The sequence below is a fragment of the Bidens hawaiensis genome, unplaced genomic scaffold, assembly GCF_021521415.1.
Source record: "Bidens hawaiensis isolate Kalapana, Puna unplaced genomic scaffold, B.hawaiensis_p1.1 tig00012954_1, whole genome shotgun sequence".
In the NCBI taxonomy this organism is placed as follows: Eukaryota; Viridiplantae; Streptophyta; class Magnoliopsida; order Asterales; family Asteraceae; genus Bidens; species Bidens hawaiensis.
This window is the reverse complement of record NW_027492082.1, coordinates 493572-514110: the sequence shown is the minus strand read 5'-3', so window position 1 is coordinate 514110 and position 20539 is coordinate 493572. Positions and strand designations below refer to the sequence as shown.

Here is a 20539-nt window from a genome sequence, read left to right as displayed (position 1 = left end):
TAATTTTTTTTTGCAATTAATGTATTATAAACTGTATAATTTTCTGATAGCTAAGTAGTTCTTACACGAACACTCCATATTTTGTCGATAATCTATACGAGTAGGATGAAATATGTGTGTTTTATTATAGGGGTTAGGATAAAATAGAAAGTTGTATGAAGTTTAAGAAATAAATATGTGTGTTAAATTCTTTTTTTTTTCTTTTTCTTCTCTGTATCTTAAAACATGTGTCCATGTGCTAGACTGCTAGGTACATGTGTTTAGAATTCGATCTTTTTTTGTTATGTTATAGGTTTAAGATAAAGAGTGCCATTAATAAATGAAAATTTTGGCATGTCACTCTTTAAAATAGTTCTGTGCACGTGCTTTTATTGCTAACTATAATAGTTTTGTCATAATGAAGGCATTATTTGTTATTTATTTATTTTTGGACGGCCGCATGTAGGTATTATTAAAAGCCCTTTCAAGTTTCATGTTGTGTAATTAAGACTTTAATATCGTTCATTGTGGTAGGTTTTGACCACATGGTGATTACTTAATTCCTATAGCTGTTTCATTACTAACATCATTTTTGGCAGCTTTTCTTTTCTTCGTTTTTTTTACCAACTATGAAACGTCGGGTACTCCGTACGCGGCCTCCATTGGCTAAAGATAGCACGAGCCGGCCACTATTCCGGACAGACGAAGCCCCTAGCGGTCCACCTGTTGGGTTTCGTAGGCCTTTCGGTGTAGGCCCGGTTTATTATTTGAAGTCCAAAGGGCAGGCCCGGCCCGGTTTGAATTTCTTGTTTAATAAGATACAAACCCTAGGTGTATCTCTATATATTTGATAATCGTTGTCACTCAATAAAGATATACCTAGTTGCCACCCGTGGACGTAGGTCAGTTTAGACCGAACCACGTTAAATCCTCGTGTCGTTTATTGCTTTCGTGTCGTGTTCGGTTCGTGTGTGTGTTTAATCCTAGCAAGTGGTATCTAGAGCTTAGGTTCGGATCACACGAGAACACGTTTGAAATAGTCCTGCTCGTCGCCGTCACGCCAGAGATCGGAGCTAGGGTTTCGGCGCGTGACCGCTAGCCGTCGATTGTGCTTTCTGCGCCGCCGCAAGGAAGAAAAACGAGATCTTCGGTTTGTGTTCTTATCTCAGCCGTTGACGATTTGTTTTGTTGGTTTCGTTTGAAAGCTGTAAACATCGTAAGTTCGATAGGAGTTTTCTTCCCTTTGTTTTTGCTAGTGCCATTCAACTGAGAAGTTTGCATTATTATTTTTGAGATTCACGCCACTTAGTAAAAGATAAGGTTCTTGGTGGGCTTGTTCAAAAATCAAGTTGCAAGAAAGAAAGAAAGAAGCAGCACACGTGAGGTTGACTTTGGAGTGTGCCAATAATATCATTTTTATTGTCAAAAAGGAGTAGTGGCATTGGCCCATATTTTGGCAGATCAAGTTAATGTTTTTGTGTGGCCTATTTTTTTTTAGGCTGAATTACAAAGGGTAGCAACCGAGTTTGTGTGATTCAGTTTGGATGCAAGTTTTATTTGGTTGGTTATTTGTGTGGGCCGAAATCAAGATCCTATTTTAGTTGAAGAACCGTTGTCAATCAGAAGAAGCGTTAAAGTGCCAACCGCGTTTGTCAGGTTTTATCGTTTCAGTTAAAATTTCAGTTAAAGTTTCAGTTTTCTGATTTACAGTTCGTTATTCCGTTGCGTTTAAATAGGTTGATTGTTTAACGAAGTTCAGTAGAACAGTTGTTAAGTTCAGGCCCGTGCGACTGTTGTGCTTGTCTCTATTTATTCCAAATTTTCGTTTTAGTCATTGTCATTGCAGAAGACGAAAAGGTTTCGATACAGAAGTTTGATGGACAGAAGTTTGATTGGTGGAAGATGCAGATTGAGGCACTACTTTGTCAGAAAGACTTGGATGTAGTGTTTGAGGATGAATAACCAGAAAAGTTGTCAGAAACAGATTGGAAGAAGTTAGATAAGAAAGCTAGGGCTTGTATTACTTTGTCATTGTCGGAAGATGTGGTGTTTAACGTCATGAAAGAAACCACAGCCCGTGGTATGATGGACGCACTATCCAACATGTATGAGAAGCATTCAGCAGCGAATAAGGTCTATCTTATCAGAGAGCTAGTGACAACTCGAATGAAAGAGGGTGGGTCAGTTACAACGCATATCAATAATCTTAATTCGAACCTCTCCCACTTAGTGTTAGTCTGCATTAAGTTTGATGATAAAGTTCAAGGTCTTTTATTGTTATCCTCCTTGCCCGATAGTTGGTCGCAAACAGTGACTGCAGTTTGTAGTTCGTCTACAAAAATTACTTTTGATGGGATTCTGGATTTGATTCTTGGAGAAGATTCAAGACGCAGAAATTCAGGTGGATCATCAAGTGATATATTAGTCACAGAAGGTAGAGGTAGGGGAAAACAACGAGGCAGTGGGAGTAGGAAGAGGAATCAGTCTAGGACTCGTAATGATATTGAATGCTGGGGTTGTAAAGAAAAGGGACACTTCAGGAATCAGTGTCCAAATGGTAAGAAAGAGGTGAACGTTACAGAAGTCAACACTGCAGAAGAATGCCCAGGGGATGAGTTTTACGTTCTTAGTGTTGAGGATAACGTTGATGCTTGGGTGATGGATTCTGGTGCATCGTTTCATGCCACTCACTGTAGTGAAACGATGAAGAATCTTAAGGTTGGGGATTTTGGAAAGGTTCGACTTGCGAACGATGATATTCTAGAGGTTACGGGTATGGAAGATGTTGATTTGATAACTTCAGCCGGTACTTCTTGGACTTTGAAAGATGTTAGGGTTATTCCAAGTTTGAAGAAAAGTTTGATTTCAGTTGGGCAGTTGGATGACCAGGGTTACAATGTTAAGTTCGGGAATGGGCAGTGGAAAGTAGTCAAAGGGAATCTCGTTGTTGCTCGTGGTAAGAAAATTGGTTCGTTGTATATGGTCGATATGTCACCGAAAGGAGTGGATCCAGTTTTGGTGAAAGACAAAGTCCGGTTCACAGAATCTCGTGGGCAGAAGAAGGTTCGTTTTGCAAGTAACAAACCCAGAGCCAAAGTGAAGATTCAGGATGAACGAGCTAGGAAGGTTAAATCAGTCAGAGGACATCGTGACAGTGGGAGCACAGGTCGTGTTTCAGTTACAGTTCCAGGTTGACAGTGGATTAAGAAAACCAGTATTCCAGCTGTAAAAGTCTCTCCAGTGAATTACTTGCTGAATATGGAGAGTGTTAGTTCTCAGGGTATCTCAGGATCCGGTAGGGACAGAGAACGATTCAAGGGCAGTTTTAGCCGTGACTGACGTGTTGGAGCTCCGGGGAGCTTCAACGGGGCCTTCAGGTTAATTGATGAGAATGCGGTGGCAATTAGAAGTTAAATGTTTAGATTACAGAAGTACAATCAGGAGTGTAAACGAGAGTACTCAAGGCCTCCGAGTGGGAGTTTGTTGGGTTTCGTAGGCCTTTCGGTGTAGGCCCGGTTTATTATTTGAAGTCCAAAGGGCAGGCCCGGCCTGGTTTGAATTTCTTGTTTAATAAGATACAAACCCTAAGTGTATCTCTATATATTTGATGTCATGTACTTGTAATCGTTGTCACTCAATAAAGATATACCTAGTTGCCACCCGTGGACGTAGGTCAGTTTAGACCGAACCACGTTAAATCCTCGTGTCGTTTATTGCTTTCGTGTCGTGTTCGGTTCGTGTGTGTGTTTAATCCTAACACCACCCCTATTGAGGGATTCACCGGATAAAACCCGACCCCCACACCCGCCTAATGGCACGACAGCGAGGAGCCGGTAAAACCGGGTGAGATCAGGACTCGAACCCTGGCAAGCCAGGGTCATCTCTCATATCTTCCATATAAATTGGTGGTAGTGAGGTTTGAACCCCCTACCTTTCACTATTGATTTTTATAATTACAATAAAAATATTACATTTTCTCTCTCATATATTATTAAATAAGATTTTTTACATCTTTATCATTATTTTTTCTATCTACTTCACTCACAACCACTTTCAAATATATTAAACAATAAATAGAGGATAAAAAGTGTTCTTTCAAATTTACTAAAAATTTACTCATGTCTTTAAAGTTTTATGTATCCTCCACTCACAATCACTTATAATCCTCTAAAAACTTTTAGAGATTTCTCTCACAATTTTTTAGGGGCGCTGCTGAGAATGCTTTAAGGGATATCATTACACATGAAAGTATTGAGATTGTTCTGATCTACATAATCGATATGTGTCGAAATAATATATTCTTCATGACAAATTAATGTCAAAGTTTAATGGTTGGTGATTATATTTTTATGTTTGTGTTTTGTTTGCATGTGTTTATGAGTAAAAGTTTACAAACCGGTTAAATACCAAATCGGTTCGGGTTAAAACCGGTCCGGGTTGATGCATGGTTATAACCGTTTTGGAAAAACCGGATCAGGTTTCAAACTCCAAACCAGTATGGAGGCAAGAATGTTGAGTCCGATCAAACCGGCTGGCTTGTGACCAAAAGACTCGTTAATTATTTTATTTACTTTTGCATGTTTTTTTCAAATCAGGTCGGGTCTAAACCAGTTTGAGAAACCCTAGGTGGCGGTTACGGTGGTCTGGTAGCTGGATGGATCTGGATTTCCGTCTCCTTGTTTTCTGGCGGTTAGGGCAATAATGTTTGCAAGTAATTGACAAAGGCAAAGGAAAAGCTAGAACCCTTGCTGGAGGTGGTGTGACGGTATCAATGGTCCGGTAACTGCTTGGTATGTTTGATTGCATTTAATCTTCTGCTTTGTTGTTGTTGCTAACCGTATCACGTTTTATTAGTCGTCTGATTTCGTTTTCTTAATCGTCTGATTTGCTAATTTACAATCTAATTTAGTACTTTATAACCTAATTTTGTTCGATTGAGTTTGATTCTGTTCTTTGTGAGTTCATTTATAGCTACACAATTTTCTGTTGTCTAAGTTAGTGCTTTATAACCTAATTTTTGCAATTCTCTGTTACCTGATTTGATTAGTTGGCTATCATTGTTGTGTGAACATAATTTTGATGTTTGATGTCGTTGCTGCATTTAGTAGCTACCTTTTGTGGATCTTAGTTTCTATGTTAACACGTTCTATGTTGCTGCATTATTATTTTGGAATTGCATTATCGATTTCGAACTTAAGGCCATCAATTAAGGTTGTGGGATAACCTTCTTTAAATATGGGGGTTTTACCATATTGGATTAATTTTTTGGTTTAGAACTTGAGTCTACTTGAGTAAAGGTGACCTGTGTTCAACTAGGTATTGAAACTTACATGAAAGATCTTTTACCGTCGTTGTTGTCAGAACCATCACGGGTCGGTTGGAAGACATGATATGTGAAACCATTTTTTAACAACATTTGAAGCTACCCCAAAGTAAGCCTTCGTGAGATGATACGTAAACCATCCATATTGTTCGGCCTCACTCAACCAAGAACACCTTCAAGGAGTAAATGTTAAATTAACGAAGTTACTTTTTGAGAATAGCTTAATTTAAATTAATAAATAGATGGAAAACCAACTTTTTATAAAATTTCGTAAGAATATATATGATTTTTTTTTTGTTCTTATTGAAGGATACATCATGTATAAAAACAAAACAAGAAATATGATAATAATATCGACTGAAAAGTAAAAGTCCGTTTACATAATAACTTATCTAAGGACGAAAAGTATAATTTGTTCTAAAACTTATTCCACGCCCACCTTACGCTCACTATGCACTGTAATACTATGACCATGATGGGGAGGGGTGATTTCTTAGAACACTTTTAGCTTAGGAGTCAGATTGATTTATTATAACAAACCTTAGAACATTATAAATGCACATGAGATTGTAAATGGAGTTGATATTTTTTGCTAAACTGTTGGCAACAGACGGATACAACGTTCGCAACAGAATCCAGAGCGGTCATCTATAATTTTTGAATTTATGTTGGTACATTACTATTTTAACTTTCTTTAGAGAGTTCTCTTGATATGTGTGTTATTGTTTATAGTTTCATTATTTAAATTTCATTTAGTGAAATTGATAAAGTTTGTGCTCATTAATTTTGACAGTATAAAGTTATTCAATGATTTGAATGTAGTAACCATAACAGATTAGATATTTTTATAAAAATAGTTTAGTTATTATTTGTTGTTAGAGTGGATTTGGTTTACAAGTATTATTGGGCTTACAAGTAAGTAGATAGAGGAACTGAATATTTGCTATGCTTTTTCACAGTGATACTGAGGAATTGGTAAATGAAGGGAAAATACAATGGTTTCTGAGAAGCCTGTTGATTGATGAAGAGTTAAATTAAGGTACAATTGGTAAACTTTCTAATCTAACTGAATATTTAAGTTTATCTATTTGTTACTAATACAATAATAGAAAAGTGCAGAGTAGGGATTGCACATTAGATCTGAAAGTACTACCAACAGCTTATTAGTTACGGATCAGAAGTAGTTCGGGTTGTTATGAGTTCGTGTCGAAATGGGTCTACTTAAAAATAATGTCATTTTTGTTCGGGTTGGCATGCTTTCTACTGGAATGATTACATGTTGGGTTGAGTTGGGTCCTTAGGGATGGAACCTATAGGTTTTGAAAGCAACAAGACATTCATATTTCATAGCAAGGCAACATATAAGATACCAATAGTGCTTCATTCATAGAACATATAAGATCGATAATGGCAAAATCCTAAAGGTTTTCAAAGTTTGTTTCAGTTTTGTTGAGAGGAAAAAAAAGGTGTGTGTGTGTGGTGGTGAGAACAAGTTTATTTCGGTTTTATTTACATCAAGATTCACAGATTGTATTTTCATTTTTTTTAACATAGAGTATAGGCTTTGTTTTTGTAATTTTTGATGTGTAATGATAACTTTTGATATATATCGGAGAAAATCTGTTGTTACATGTTTGTTGTGGGGCAACTAAAAATATTTACGCCACAAACGTTAAGCCCTCTTATATGAAAGGCTAGATGGCTACAATACTACACAAACGCATAATTTCTTAATCATCTAAACCCCACCGCCGCAACGCGACAGGACAACCCACTAGTTCATTACTAAAAAGAACAATTTTTGAATAATTTTTTATAATCAGCAGGTTTGAATATTTCCTTTGCATGGGGACTTGAAACCTGAAAATATTCTTCTTAATGTAGATGGACATGTAAGGTCACCTTCCTGTTTAATATAAAATTCTTATTTTGTGCTTTGAGTTATATTATACTATATATGTTTATTTCAGGTTATGTTGACTGATTTCGGTGTAGCAAAGGAATTCGACGAGAGTACTCGATCAAATTCCATGTGTGGAACATTAGCGTACACGTCACCTGAAATTGTACAAGGGTGGGGTCATGATAAAGTTGCTGATTGGTGGAGTGTTGGAATATTATTTTAACAATTCAATTATTTGTATAACAGATTCTCATTCCATCATTTATGCATATTTTTTCTACATCTTGTGATTTGCATAGAAAAAGGTAAACAATTCTTATGATATCGACATATATATTACGTTTGAAAGATTTCCACCCGTCAGTATCCTAGTGATGAAATAAAACATAACCACAAATGGGGTTGATGACCAATTAGCAAGACAAAACTTTTAAAACACCAATGAGTTAGGATTTGAGAGAACTTGAGTTCAAGTCTCTCATATATCATAAATTCGTTATTTAAAAATAAATAAATAGATAAATAAAACATAACCACATTTCGCAAGTTCACACATACATTTATATCGTCACTTTTGAAGTAATTTAAGGGAAAAACTTCAAATGTATCACAGTAAATATAGCTTCTTCATAAGCTTTTAGAATATATTGACCATTTATTGAAAACAAAACAAAAAGTGCACGCATGGCTTTATGACATTATGTACTTATTCAATCGAAATAGGGTATGCAACAAGTGGAGTTGCTCTGAGCAAAGTTAGGCCAAAGACATCATTCATGTTCATATCTTCTCTAGCATGAGTAAGTTTCCAATCAAAATGATATACGAACGACACCACCATTAAACTCACCACTCTGTGAGCCAAGGGTATTCCAGGACACATCCTTTGCCCTGATCCAAATGGTAAAAACTGAAAGTGTTGACCCTTATAGTCAACCTCGGTTTTCATGAACCTTTCAGGCATGAAGCTCAAAGGATTTTTCCAATACTTTGGGTCACGTGCCATAGCCCATACGTTCACAAGAATTTGTACGTTCTTGGGTACAACATATTCGTTGAGTTTAACTTCTTTCTCGGTTTTATGAGGTGCTAATAAAGGCACAGATAGATGAAGACGCATTGTTTCTTTGACGACAGCATGCAAATACGGCAAGTCTAAGATTTTCTCTTCTTGGATTTTACCGTCTTCTCCTACTATAGTGGAAACTTCTTTTCGAACTATTGCGAACATATCAGGGTTAAGAAACAGTTCGGTAATAGCCCATTCAGTTGTGTTTGAGCTCGTTTTTGTGCCAGCTATGAATAAATCCTATCAATTACAAAAGATAATGTTACTCAAAAAGTTTTCGCGCTGTCATTAAGTTTACTAAACTACTGATATCTTTATTTCTTAATGATAAAGTAACATACTTTTAAATGCTTCTATAAACCACTTATTCATGCACCATGTAAACCCTAGAATAGAGGAGAAACACCTTATCAACACACCATGTCCCTTGCTAGTATCTCATACTTGATACTATAGTTTTTTTTTAGGGTCATGCTATGCATACACCAGCCCCCTCCTGGTGTGGGAATAAGGTTATACGACTCGTATAAGGCATATACGAGTCGTATAGCCCTAACTTATTGATTTGTGTACGAACGTGTCAGTGTGGCAGCTTTTTGCAGTCTATACGAGCCGTATAGACCCTATACGAGCCGTATAGAATTTCCATCTCGTATAGCCTACGTAACTCGTCTGGCCTATACGAGCCGTATAGGGTCTATACGACTCGTATATACAGCATGTACTTTGACCAAAGATTTTTAATTACTTTTATGGTCTATACGACTTGTATATATGTGTCAACCAAAATGGATTTCATCACCACTTCTAAAAAGTCGTTACCCCGAAACGCTCATGTTGTACGTAGGTTGTTATGTATATTTTTATTTTGTAATCAACTCAGGGGTTGTTTTTAATATTTTGTAGTTTTAAAATTGAAAAAAAAACTATACGAGTCAAATAGACCCTATACGAGTCATATAGAGCCCTATACGAGCCGTATAGGGGCTATATGATACAAAAGAATAAAACATGACACTTCTGCTTGAAAATGACTTGACCATGCACCTATACGAGCCGTATAGAGCCTATATGACTCGTATAGGCCACCCTGGTGTATGAATAACCAACATGGTGTATGTATAACCCAAGCCTTTTTTTTAACAACCGGAAGCTGCTAAAATCTTTATTTTTTGTGTTCTTAAAAAAAGGCTTGGGTTATACATACACTAGATAGGTTATTCGTACACCAGGAGAGCCTATACAAGTCGTATAGGGTCTATACGACTCGTATAGGTGCATAGTCAAGTCATTTTCAATCGGGAATGTCATGTTCTATTCCTTTGTATCGTATAGCCCCTATACGAGTCGTGTAGGTCAGACCCTATTATAAATCTCTCGTCAAAGACATGCTGACATGCTGTCTATATGAGTCATATAGACCCTATACTACTCATATAGATCAGACGCGTTACGTGGGCTATACGAGCTGGAGAATCTATATGGCTCTTATATGGTCTATACGGCTCATGTAGACTGCAAAAAGCTGACACACTGTCACCTTCGTACGCATGCCAATAAATTAGGGCTATACGACTCGTATATGTCCTATACGAGCTGTATAGTCTTATTCACACACTAGGGGCTGGTATTTGTATATAACCACCCTAAAAAAATAGTTTTATGTTTAAAACTAGTTGCATAAAATATGTGATGTCCTTCTCAAAAGATATATTGTTTGTTTTCTGTCCCATTCATTTTCTTCATGTATCAGTTTTCTGTCTCATTCATGTACATCATATTATTTGTTTTAAAACTACTTACATGAAATCGCAGTGTCCAATGTCAGCTCAAAAGATATCCAAGGTTGTCCCTAAAAATGTGTGGACTCTTAAAGCGAGTAAAAAAGTGGTCCCTAATATAAACTTATATATATAGAAGAAAGTTAACATATACATTATATTAATGTGCTAACGTGATAATTAAGTAAAATAATTATATATATAAGTAGAGTAATTATTTAATTACATCATATAGTAATACATAATTACTCTATGATATAATTACATAATTACTCTACTTGATTCTCACGTTTAGCACGTTAATTTCATTTGTATTTGATTCAAACCCTACACACACACATATATGTGTGTGTGTGTGTGTGTGTTACCAGCAATAAAACGATAAGTGTAATAACATTAAACAAAATAACACTATAGGAGCAAATCATTTTTGTTGGGCTTTTATTCAAAATCAAATCTATACTATATAATAAATAAAGGTTTTCTCTTGTCACGTGTCATTCTCTGGTGAATTCTTACTCTTTCTTCCCGCCTCTCTCTCCTGTTAATTATACATTAAACATACATATTTCTTATTTCATTTTGATTTCTATGATTGCTTTTGCAAAAGGTATTTTTTTAAAGTTAAGTTTGTTTATTAAACATATTTATAAATTGAACATTTTTCATTATTTAACTTTTCTAATATGAATTATATTGTTTTTTATACATACAAAAACATTTATAGATATATGGAATCATTTTAGCTCTTAAAACTTACTCGGGTTCATTGTTACAAGCATGTGGATCTTAACTGAACCCGACCCAAATTCTTTTTCTCTGAAACTGTAATCTCTTTATTTTTATTTATATATTGTTGATCAAAACCATATCGATTCTCTTTTACTGCACATTCTTCGACTAATTGGAAGCTTTCCACTTATGAAAGGTTCGTTTGGTTCCGATTGTACCAGTTATGTTCTCATAGTACTATTCTACTTTAGTTGTAACCATATTTTTACAGATTTATGATTTATTTTTCAGTTTATGTATTATAGTTGCAATTTAACTTTGTACTTATTTAATGTAATACTCAACTTTATTTATCATTCTCTTAAGTTGTTCGACCCGTATAGGACACGGGTACCTAACCTAATATAAGACTACAAGTAATAATAAAAGAAAACCCCTTAATGCACATGGCATCTCCTAACACCTCTCTATCCGACGTGACACTACATAAGGGTTTCTAATCCCCCACTTTGTCACATATGAACTAATAAATACAATTAAATAATAAATACTCGTATTAAATACAAACTAATAATTAGTAAATACTAATAATAAATACGGAATAAAAATAATATTATTGTTACTAATATTATTTATATTATCATTGTTACTATTATATGTAGTTTTTTTAGTAATCCCAAACAGGTGTGAAAAAGCTACAAAGTAGCTAAGAAAATAAGTACCGATCATCGGAATTTTATAAGTTTCTGAATGCAAAAAGAGTATTTTATCATACTCAATTTTTTACAATAGATTAGTTAAACTGAATCAAGGGTTTTCGGTAATTTGAAAAAAAAAATTTGATTTCAGGTTTAATCTCTAGCAGGGGCGGTTTAGGAACAACGTTTGCTTTACTGCAAAACATTGTTAACCGATTCATAGTTTGATACCGACCGAGGTGGTTTTTTAAAAGCGTTTTTTAAAATGAGTTAACCGGACAAAGTGTGTTTCAACTTTCAGGTCATGACTTTGGTGACAAATATTTGGGTCATGACTTTGATGACAGATCAAAAGGCTGATTTTGAAAGTTTAAAATTTGGTTTCGAATTAGATTCAAAGTCAATATTTTTTTCATGATATTTTTAATTTGATAGAAGTCAAATTTCTAAATTTAACATTTTTTGCATCTTGGTTTCTTTTAAACTACTAAAGGGTCAACGGAGAATCAATCTGTGCAAAAGTTTGAAGAGATACATATGTTAGTCTATTTAGGTTATATGTTAGCCCACAATAATATCTCATTGTGTGTATAATTGAGTTGTTAAAATATGTGACATTATGTGGTGATATAGGCCACAAGAAAGAAAAACTGTAATAATGTTATCGATTACAAAAGTTTGAAATGATTTATGATTCAAATGTACTTTTGGGATATGCATTTTTATTGAACAATATTTCATATATCTTGAGTTTTTTTATTACTTGCATAATTTAAATCGTTAAACCTATGTAATACACGGGTAGATAAGCTAGTTATATAATATACACACGTAGTTTTTCAAAATTATAGGCCCCGCAAGTTTGTGGGCCCTATGTGGCTGCACACGTTGTACATGTCTAAAGACTGCCCAAAAAGATATCTTTGTATTTCTTATGAGATGATAAAAACATGGATTTAGTGATATGCGTACCACTAATAAAGTCTTGATGTGTATAAGGTTGAAGACTTGTACATTATCTTCACTATAATCCAGCAGTGAATCCAACATGTCACCAAACCTTGGCAGCTTCAACTCCCTATGCTTTAACCTCTCATTTATGAAACCTTGTACCACATGGTCTAACCATGCATAAGCAGCCTTAGCCTGTCTTCGTATGTTCTGCGGGTCCAATGGCTTAAGTATGGGAAATATGTCGGCTATGTTAAACTTCCCGTCTACCTCCATTAATGTCTTCACCGCGGTCTTAAACCCTCCAATATCCTCGGACTCATAATTTGTCACGTTTCGTGAAAAGCATGTGTTGGATATCTGGTTTACCACCACCGCAAATGCCAAGTTTCCTATGTTCACAAGCTCGTTTTTTAGTGCGGATTGGTTAAGGAACTCTAGCATCTCATCCACCACGTTCTGACGAAGGTCAGAAAGAGTGTCGAGTTTGTGTTGGTGGGTGAGGTATGTATTGAGGGCTTTTCTTATGGCTCGCCAATCTTCGTTGGCTGAGATCCATAATATTGCCTTGTCATGGTTTTGCAAGGCAGTGACAGCGTCAGGGATCATGCGGCCAGAGCAAACCTCATCCTGGCATTGCAGGATTTCTCTGGCCGCATCAGGTGTGGATGCTACCACACTTGTGATGCTGCCCAAACGGATGGTCATAAGTGGACCATGTTTTTCAGAGAGTTTGGCTAGTGACTCATGTGGTTTTGGTCCAATGTCAAGAAGGTTTCCGATGATGGGGAAGCTCGTAGGGCCGGGTGGCATTCGCCTTTTGCGGTATAGGTCGAGGCCATGGAGGAGGAAGAAGAAGAAAACAATGGTGGAGAGAATTAGAAGTAGAAGCTCCATATATTATTTCCTCTTCCTTGTTTGTTATAAATAGTGGTGGATACTTAACATCTATTAACTTGTACAAATGTGTATTATATATTTTATGATTTCTAAAATCACTAATATATATTGAATCTAATCATATAATTCTAGAAAATAAAATGTCATGTTCACAGCCAATTGCTAGATAACGACATTTTATTTTGAAAATGACATGCACTGGTTTTTTTATCTTCTTTTGAACGGCAAATGACGTGCATTGACATATTAGGAAAATAAAGCATATGTCGTATTTGATATAAATCTAAGATTTCGACAGTTATTCTATTTCAAGTTATTTGAAAGCACCATAGCAGTTTGAAAACACACGTGATATATATTTAATGTAAAGTTATATGAAAGTTTGTAATTACTGTATTATAAACAGTATAATTTTCGTTGGCTAAGTGCATGGCTAATACACGAACCCTTCATATTTTGTCGATAATTTTAGAGAGGACGGGGCACCTATATAGGTAGGGTACATGACTTCCAAACCACGTGGCAACACCACCCCACTTCATGTGGGTAAGATGCATGGTTTCATTCTATGACAAATATTTGTCACATAAAATTGATTCATTGTTAACCATTTAACCATTGAAGATTTAAATAAATTAATAAAATTTTAGGGTACTTGTTGGTAGATGCTGTCAGTAATTTTGTAAAATTATAGGTAATTAAGTGTGAAAATGAAAAGACAGTACATGATTAACCAGTGTATGAGTAGTATTCATGAGTGTTCTTCCCCATTATAGGGATTAGGGTAAAATAGGAGGTTGCATTTTTTGTAGAAAAGCCTAAGAAATAACAAGTTTACAAAATTATACATGAAAGTGATGAAAGTTTCAAGTTCAGTTCAGTTTATTTTTTATTATTATTTTTCTAATCTTAAACATGTGTGTATTTGCTAGACTATACCGGTCAGGTAACCCTTAAGAACTTCTTTTGGTGTTATAAATTATTCCTTTTTTATTTTTTGAATACTTTAAATTTCTTTCATCACGAAACTTGAACTTTAGCCATTTAAAAAGACATTCATATATCAAAACCGTTATACCAAAGGCCCTTTATGTTATCTAAAAATCGATTTTTTTTATATAAGTTGAATATAAAGAGTGCCATTAATAAATGAAAATTTTGACGCGTCACTCTTTATAATAGTTTTGTACACGTCCTTTTATTGCTAATCATCATAGTTTTGCCATATGAAGGCATTATTTTTGTTTTTAATAATTTTTGGACGGCCATATGTTCACTGGCGGATTCAGAAATTTTTTTCAATAGGTTCACCTTTTTTCGGTTGTCAAATTTCTCAATCTCATAACCAACATTTAGAATTTTTAGGCCGGTCGGGTCAAGTAGGGGCTTGGTACATAATAAAATACGATATCAGTTGAATGACATCGGTGTTTCCATGAGTCATTTGTGGACTACTAATAAATGATCATTGGTAATAACCAACCATCCAAGACATGTTTGCCATATAAGTTGTATGTAAACTATAGTCTAATATTCCACAATAAAAAAACTAAGTATTGCACAACAATATAAAGTATACAACTAATATGTAGAAATTAGATTATGTGGTAAATTACAATTTGCGGTAAATTAGAGTATATTCCGGAGAAAAGAAAGCCATATTCTATATAAATGGAAGTTGCAAATTCACGAACAAAGGTCCAACAAGTCATAAATTAAGTTATGTAACTTTATGTTTCAGGTTTGTTTGTTATACAAACAGAGCAACAAAGTAGAAATTAAGAGTAAAATGAAATAAATAAATGAGACTCTAAAATCAAAGCAAATTCAAATAATATTTAACTTTAACAAATTCCGTGCTAATGAATTGACAATGGTGGTTGCTGCGTTTGTTTGTTCCTATGTGTGGAGAGGGCTGACCCTAATTAGGTAACAAGTTGGAAAAAAAACAAAAAAAAAAGTGTTCAAAGAGAGAGTTGAACCTGGGTTCCCACAATAAAAAGGTATGGAGTTTACCATCAGACCATGATCCCACATTGTATATGGATTCGCTCATAATTTATATATGGGTTCACTCTCATATTTTATATAGGCGTTATATATAAAATCTGAAACTCAGTGGGTTCCCGTGAACCCGCACCCATGTAACTAGATCCGCCCATGCATATGCTGGCATTTGGTAGTTTTTGACCACATGGTGATAACTTAATTCCCATATATGTTTGATGACAGTTTAATGTTAAAGTTTCATGGTTGGTGATAATATTCTTATGTTAGTTTTTTGTTTGCATGTGTCTATGAGTAAAAATGTACAAAATGGGTTAAATACCAAATTGGTTCGGGTTAAAAACCGGTCCAACTTGGTAAAGGCACGATCATAACCGGTTTGGAAAAACCGGTTCGGGTTTCAAACCCGTATGGATGCAAGAATGTTTAGCCCAATCAAACCACTGGTTTGGGACCAAAAAAGCCGTTTTTGTGGCATGTTTTATAAATCGGGTCGGTTCTAAACCCGTTTGAGGGAACAATATTAAGAACAGGTCACGTCAGAAGGCTGGGTCTTGAACTGAGCCGGTTTAGGCTAAACCAGCTTGAGCTGCGACCAGGTTCATCGGTCACAAACCGGTTTTTTTACATGTCTATTTATGAGCCGGAGTTGAAGTTGGACATTGAAGCAGGCTTTGGGCCGCATGTTAGGAAGCTAGTTGTTATTATTGGGCTTAGGATGTGTTATAATGCCCATGCCCCATGGACTATCCGTGTTTGTTATTTTGAGTATATAAAGGAAGTTTGTGAATGTTATTGATTAACACTTCACAAATTCACTTTTCTTCTAACTTTGTTTTAACTTGAGAGAGTTAGTTGAAGTTTAGGGTTTTATTTATTGTGTTGTTAAACTGTTTAGTTCAGTAGAATTGAGTGTTCAAGTGATTCAGATAATTGTATTGATAATCTGATTGTTTATTTAACGACGTTGCTCTTCTTTTGATATGTAATTGATTTTGATTTAATGAAATTTGAGTTTTTTCTGTCTTTAATTACCACCTTGGCAATGCATAGTCTTAGTTTGAACTTATTGCCTCGTCACATACCGTAATGATACATTTCACATGGATAAATTCTTATAGTTCTTCTAAATTGTTAAGGTTACATTTTAGAAATTGGTACGAGTTAGAAATCATGTTTACGATAGATTTCTTTTATGTTACCAGAATGACGTCACAACTCACAACCATAACAAAATAACTAACTATTATGACTAGGTTCATTGCAATTTGCAAAAGTATTTCATTTTGGATTCACATTATTCTTATGTATCTCAATGGTTCATTGTTGGAACAGTGATCAGTGGATGACCAAAGAAGTCGTCGTAACTTGACCTTGTTAAGAAAACGATGCCGCATACCTCGCCACTTGATGAGGGGTTGGCTCATAACCAAGCTTGGAGATGAGAATAAATACGTGTATTGCCGGCAATAGTGGATAGTGATGGTTAATAATTTTGTTGAGTAATATTTATAGTTAGAATTGCTGAAAAAAAACCCGAACCTAAACAAAAACCAGGGTTTTTTTATACCCGAACTTTTAATATCTGAACCTGATCCTACCCGTATGGTGTGGATACAATATGCATTTCAATACTAGAACACGTACCCAAAATTTAAAAATGCTCAATATATACACGAAAAGAGAAAAGATGGAATACGCTAATCCCTATCGTACAAAATCGTACGCGACAACAGGAAGCGTCGATCTACACTTACCATTCATTTGAAAGCGGTTGAGGAGATCCCGTGTTTTTTTAAGCGAGAAGGGTTTGATTGTTTTTTTGATTCGTCATTTAATTTTGGTAATTTGCGTATAAACGGTTACGATCTTCAACAAAATTTGTTGATTGGAACTTCAACGTCCGAATCAGAGTTTGCTTCAACATGTTTTGTCTTAAGCTTTTTGACTTCGGCATCAACTTGTTTTGTTTTAACCTTTCGCTTAACTGATCACACATAGAACTCAGATGTTAAATAACTTTAAAATGCTCATAAACGACTAATACTATATGCAAAACTAGTTGTTCAGTTATAACAAACAAGCTTACCAAACGCTCATCAAACGCACAAGAGTAGTTAAAGAACCTGTTATTCAGTCATCTCAAACAAGACTACCAAACGCATGCCAAACGCACAAGACCAGTTAAAGAACCTGTTATTCAGTCATCACAAACAAGACTACCAAACGCATGCCAAACGCTTGCGAAATGCACACGACCAATTAAGGAACCTATTATTCAGTCATCACAAAGAAGCATACCAAACACTTGGTATACCTGTATGGTGAAATCAACCCAAACGCTTGTCAAACGCTTACAAACAGAGGTTAATTGACAACGTAATAACCAATAATTAATACAATTTAAGACAAAGTTAAACCCTAAAACGATTACATTTTACTGATTTGTTGTCAAACGCTCATTAAAACAACTGTTAAAACCTCTCTAAAACCTAAAACGATTACAGGAATAATAAACAAACACCTGATTTATTATAATCTGAGGTTTATCTTGTTTAAGCTTTGATCTTCGTTCCTTCGTTGAAGCAGATGAGTTAGGGTTCTTTGTTTTATCCATCTTCATTTTTCGATTGAATGTAGTATGCTTCAGTTGCTTCGTTGCCGGAACAGTTGATAGGTTTAGTTGATTGAATGAGTACGCTTCGTCGCCGAGATTAGTTGATTAATAGGTTTGATTATTGCGAGTGATTTTAGGAGACTAATGGAAACTAATTGACGATCTTACCATTTTGGAAGAATAGAGGCGTGTTTTGAAAATTTTGATCGACGCTTCCTGATGTCGTGTACGCTTCGTGCGATAAGAGATTAATGTACAGTAACCGCCCTCTACACGAAAAATACCTAAAAAAAACCCAATCTATACACAAAATTAAAAAAAATATATCCAACCTATACACGAAATTAAAAACGCAACCACTTAAAAAACCCAATATATACACGAAAAATACCTGAAAACCCCGAGATATTAGGGTTTTTTCAATACCCAATTTTATACCCGACCCGGGTATTACCAATACTCAATTTTCCAATATGCGATCACTTCCGAACCTTGTTTCAACCCGGAACCAGGTATTAGAAAAACCCGATCTATGCACCTTGGCCGGGTTGGAGCTTGGGCTAGGAAGATACTCCCCCTGTCCCTCTACAAGTGTCATGGTTTGAAAAACACACAATTTACAAAAGTTTGAATGATTACATTTTTTGCTTAACAAATGACTATAATGCCCTTAACATATATAATAAGATAAAAATTAAGAAAGTTTAAATGATTGCATTGTGTAAGGGTAAACTTGAAAATTAGTTAAATAAACTTTGAAAGTGAACATTTTTATTGGGACAAACAAAAAAGGAAATGTGGATACTTCATAGGGACTGAGGGAGTATTTGATGAAGGCCCAAGTATTGACGAACAGGCCATGTTATATTTGGAGGTCCATGATCATGTCTCCAAATGTGACCCACGAAAACGGGCATAACTTGGCCCACGAAGTTCCGTTTCAGGCCATAACTTGGCCTACGGCAGTTTGGCCCCTGTCCGAAGCCCAAAAACGCCTCCTAAATAAAGTTTTGGGCATTTTTATATTTTTTCAGCACTTTTTATTTTTTTATTTTTTGGTTTGTGTTTGGCCCATGGCCCATTTTAAGCCCATTTCGTATTTGGAAGTCTTTTTATATGCTTGTAATGTAATTCCAAAAGTTAGACTTGAATTTTAATAATTATCAATTTTCTCTTCATTTTCCCTAGAACCTTTAGGTGGGATTTGGGAGTTTCGAAGTTCGTCACGGGTATTCACTGAATCAACGTGATTCGATCTTCATTTTGTTTATACCACTGCATCAGTATTACAATTCTTACACTCATGAGGCATATCAATAAACTATAGAAAACAGAATATGTAAATAAAAGAAATATATATATATGGTTTGGATCAAATACAAATGAAATTAACGTGTTAAACGTGAGAATTAAGTAGAGTAATTATTTATACAAGTAGGGTAATTATGTAATTCCATCATAGAGTAATTACATAATTACTCTACTTGATTTTCGCATTTAACATATTAATTTCATTTATACGTTAACATTTCCCCATGTGTAAATATATATATATATATATAAAAGAAAGTCACAACAATAGATAATAATAATAATAATAATAATAATAATAATAATAATAATAAGTTTTAGTCGATTATTTTGTGACCACTAGACCTGGCATCTGAACGTAAAACAAACTTGTAATACTCTCATCATCGTCTTCTTCTTCAATCTTCATTCATCCTCCAATCACGATTTCATCGCATCACACACAGCAATACAATAATTAAACTCTTTCGGATACTCCAATTCCATCTCATCGGATCCGATCTCATATCCATTTCACTCTTACACGTCAACAATCACTTATTCTAATTAATCCACAATTACGCTCAATTTCATCGCTATATACTATCGGATCCTCATTTCAACTCGATTAATTTCCGATTCAAGGTGAATTAGGTACAATTGCGTCGGATTTTGATTTCTAGGGTTTTTAATTTGTTTGACGTGTTTCAGATTCATCATACGCTTTGCTTTGCTTCAGTTTCACGTTACGCATTACGGAATGTGGATTTTTCAGGATTACGGAGACCGTGTTGGCTTACAGGATTAAGCGATCCAGTGATTCTTCAAATGATTGCGTGAGTTTTTTTTTATTACTTTAGGATTATGATTAGAAGTCTTAGGTACATAATAATTGTGCCTAACTTGAATGATTACATCTGTAAGTTTTGTTTTTGTTTTTCGCTATGTGATCGGTTCGTTGTTTGCATTTAATTCGATAGATAAGAGTTTAGGAATTGCCCTAGTCAATCCTTGCATTTTGTATTTTTTTTTCATGAAATCATCATTTTCTGAAGCATAGAGTATGATTTTCGATATGATAGATGAGAATTCTTGAGTAATTATTGTTACTTGCTATTAATGAAGTTTTCTGCATAAAGAGTTAAGTGTTTGAGTGAATGCTTTGTTGAAGACGGACCGAGCTGAATGCCATTGTTTGAAATGTTAATAAATCGCAAAAAGAAGTTCAATCATTAACCAAATGTGTTAATGGCATGACTACATGAGAATATCAGATATGCATTGTGATA

At 35.0% G+C, this 20539-nt stretch overlaps 1 protein-coding gene across 1 annotated transcript; it reads right to left on the bottom strand.

Annotated features, from left to right (window-relative positions):
* Window positions 1-7622: 7622 nt before the first annotated feature.
* On the bottom strand, window positions 7623-13336 carry LOC143542708 (cytochrome P450 76T24-like). The gene is made up of 2 exons (XM_077035239.1): window positions 12458-13336; window positions 7623-8514 (listed from the first exon to the last, which is right to left on the bottom strand). Exons 1-2 carry the CDS (start codon window positions 13331-13333, stop codon window positions 7912-7914), a joined length of 1479 nt encoding a protein of 492 aa, XP_076891354.1. The 5' UTR covers window positions 13334-13336; the 3' UTR covers window positions 7623-7911.
* Window positions 13337-20539: the final 7203 nt, after the last annotated feature.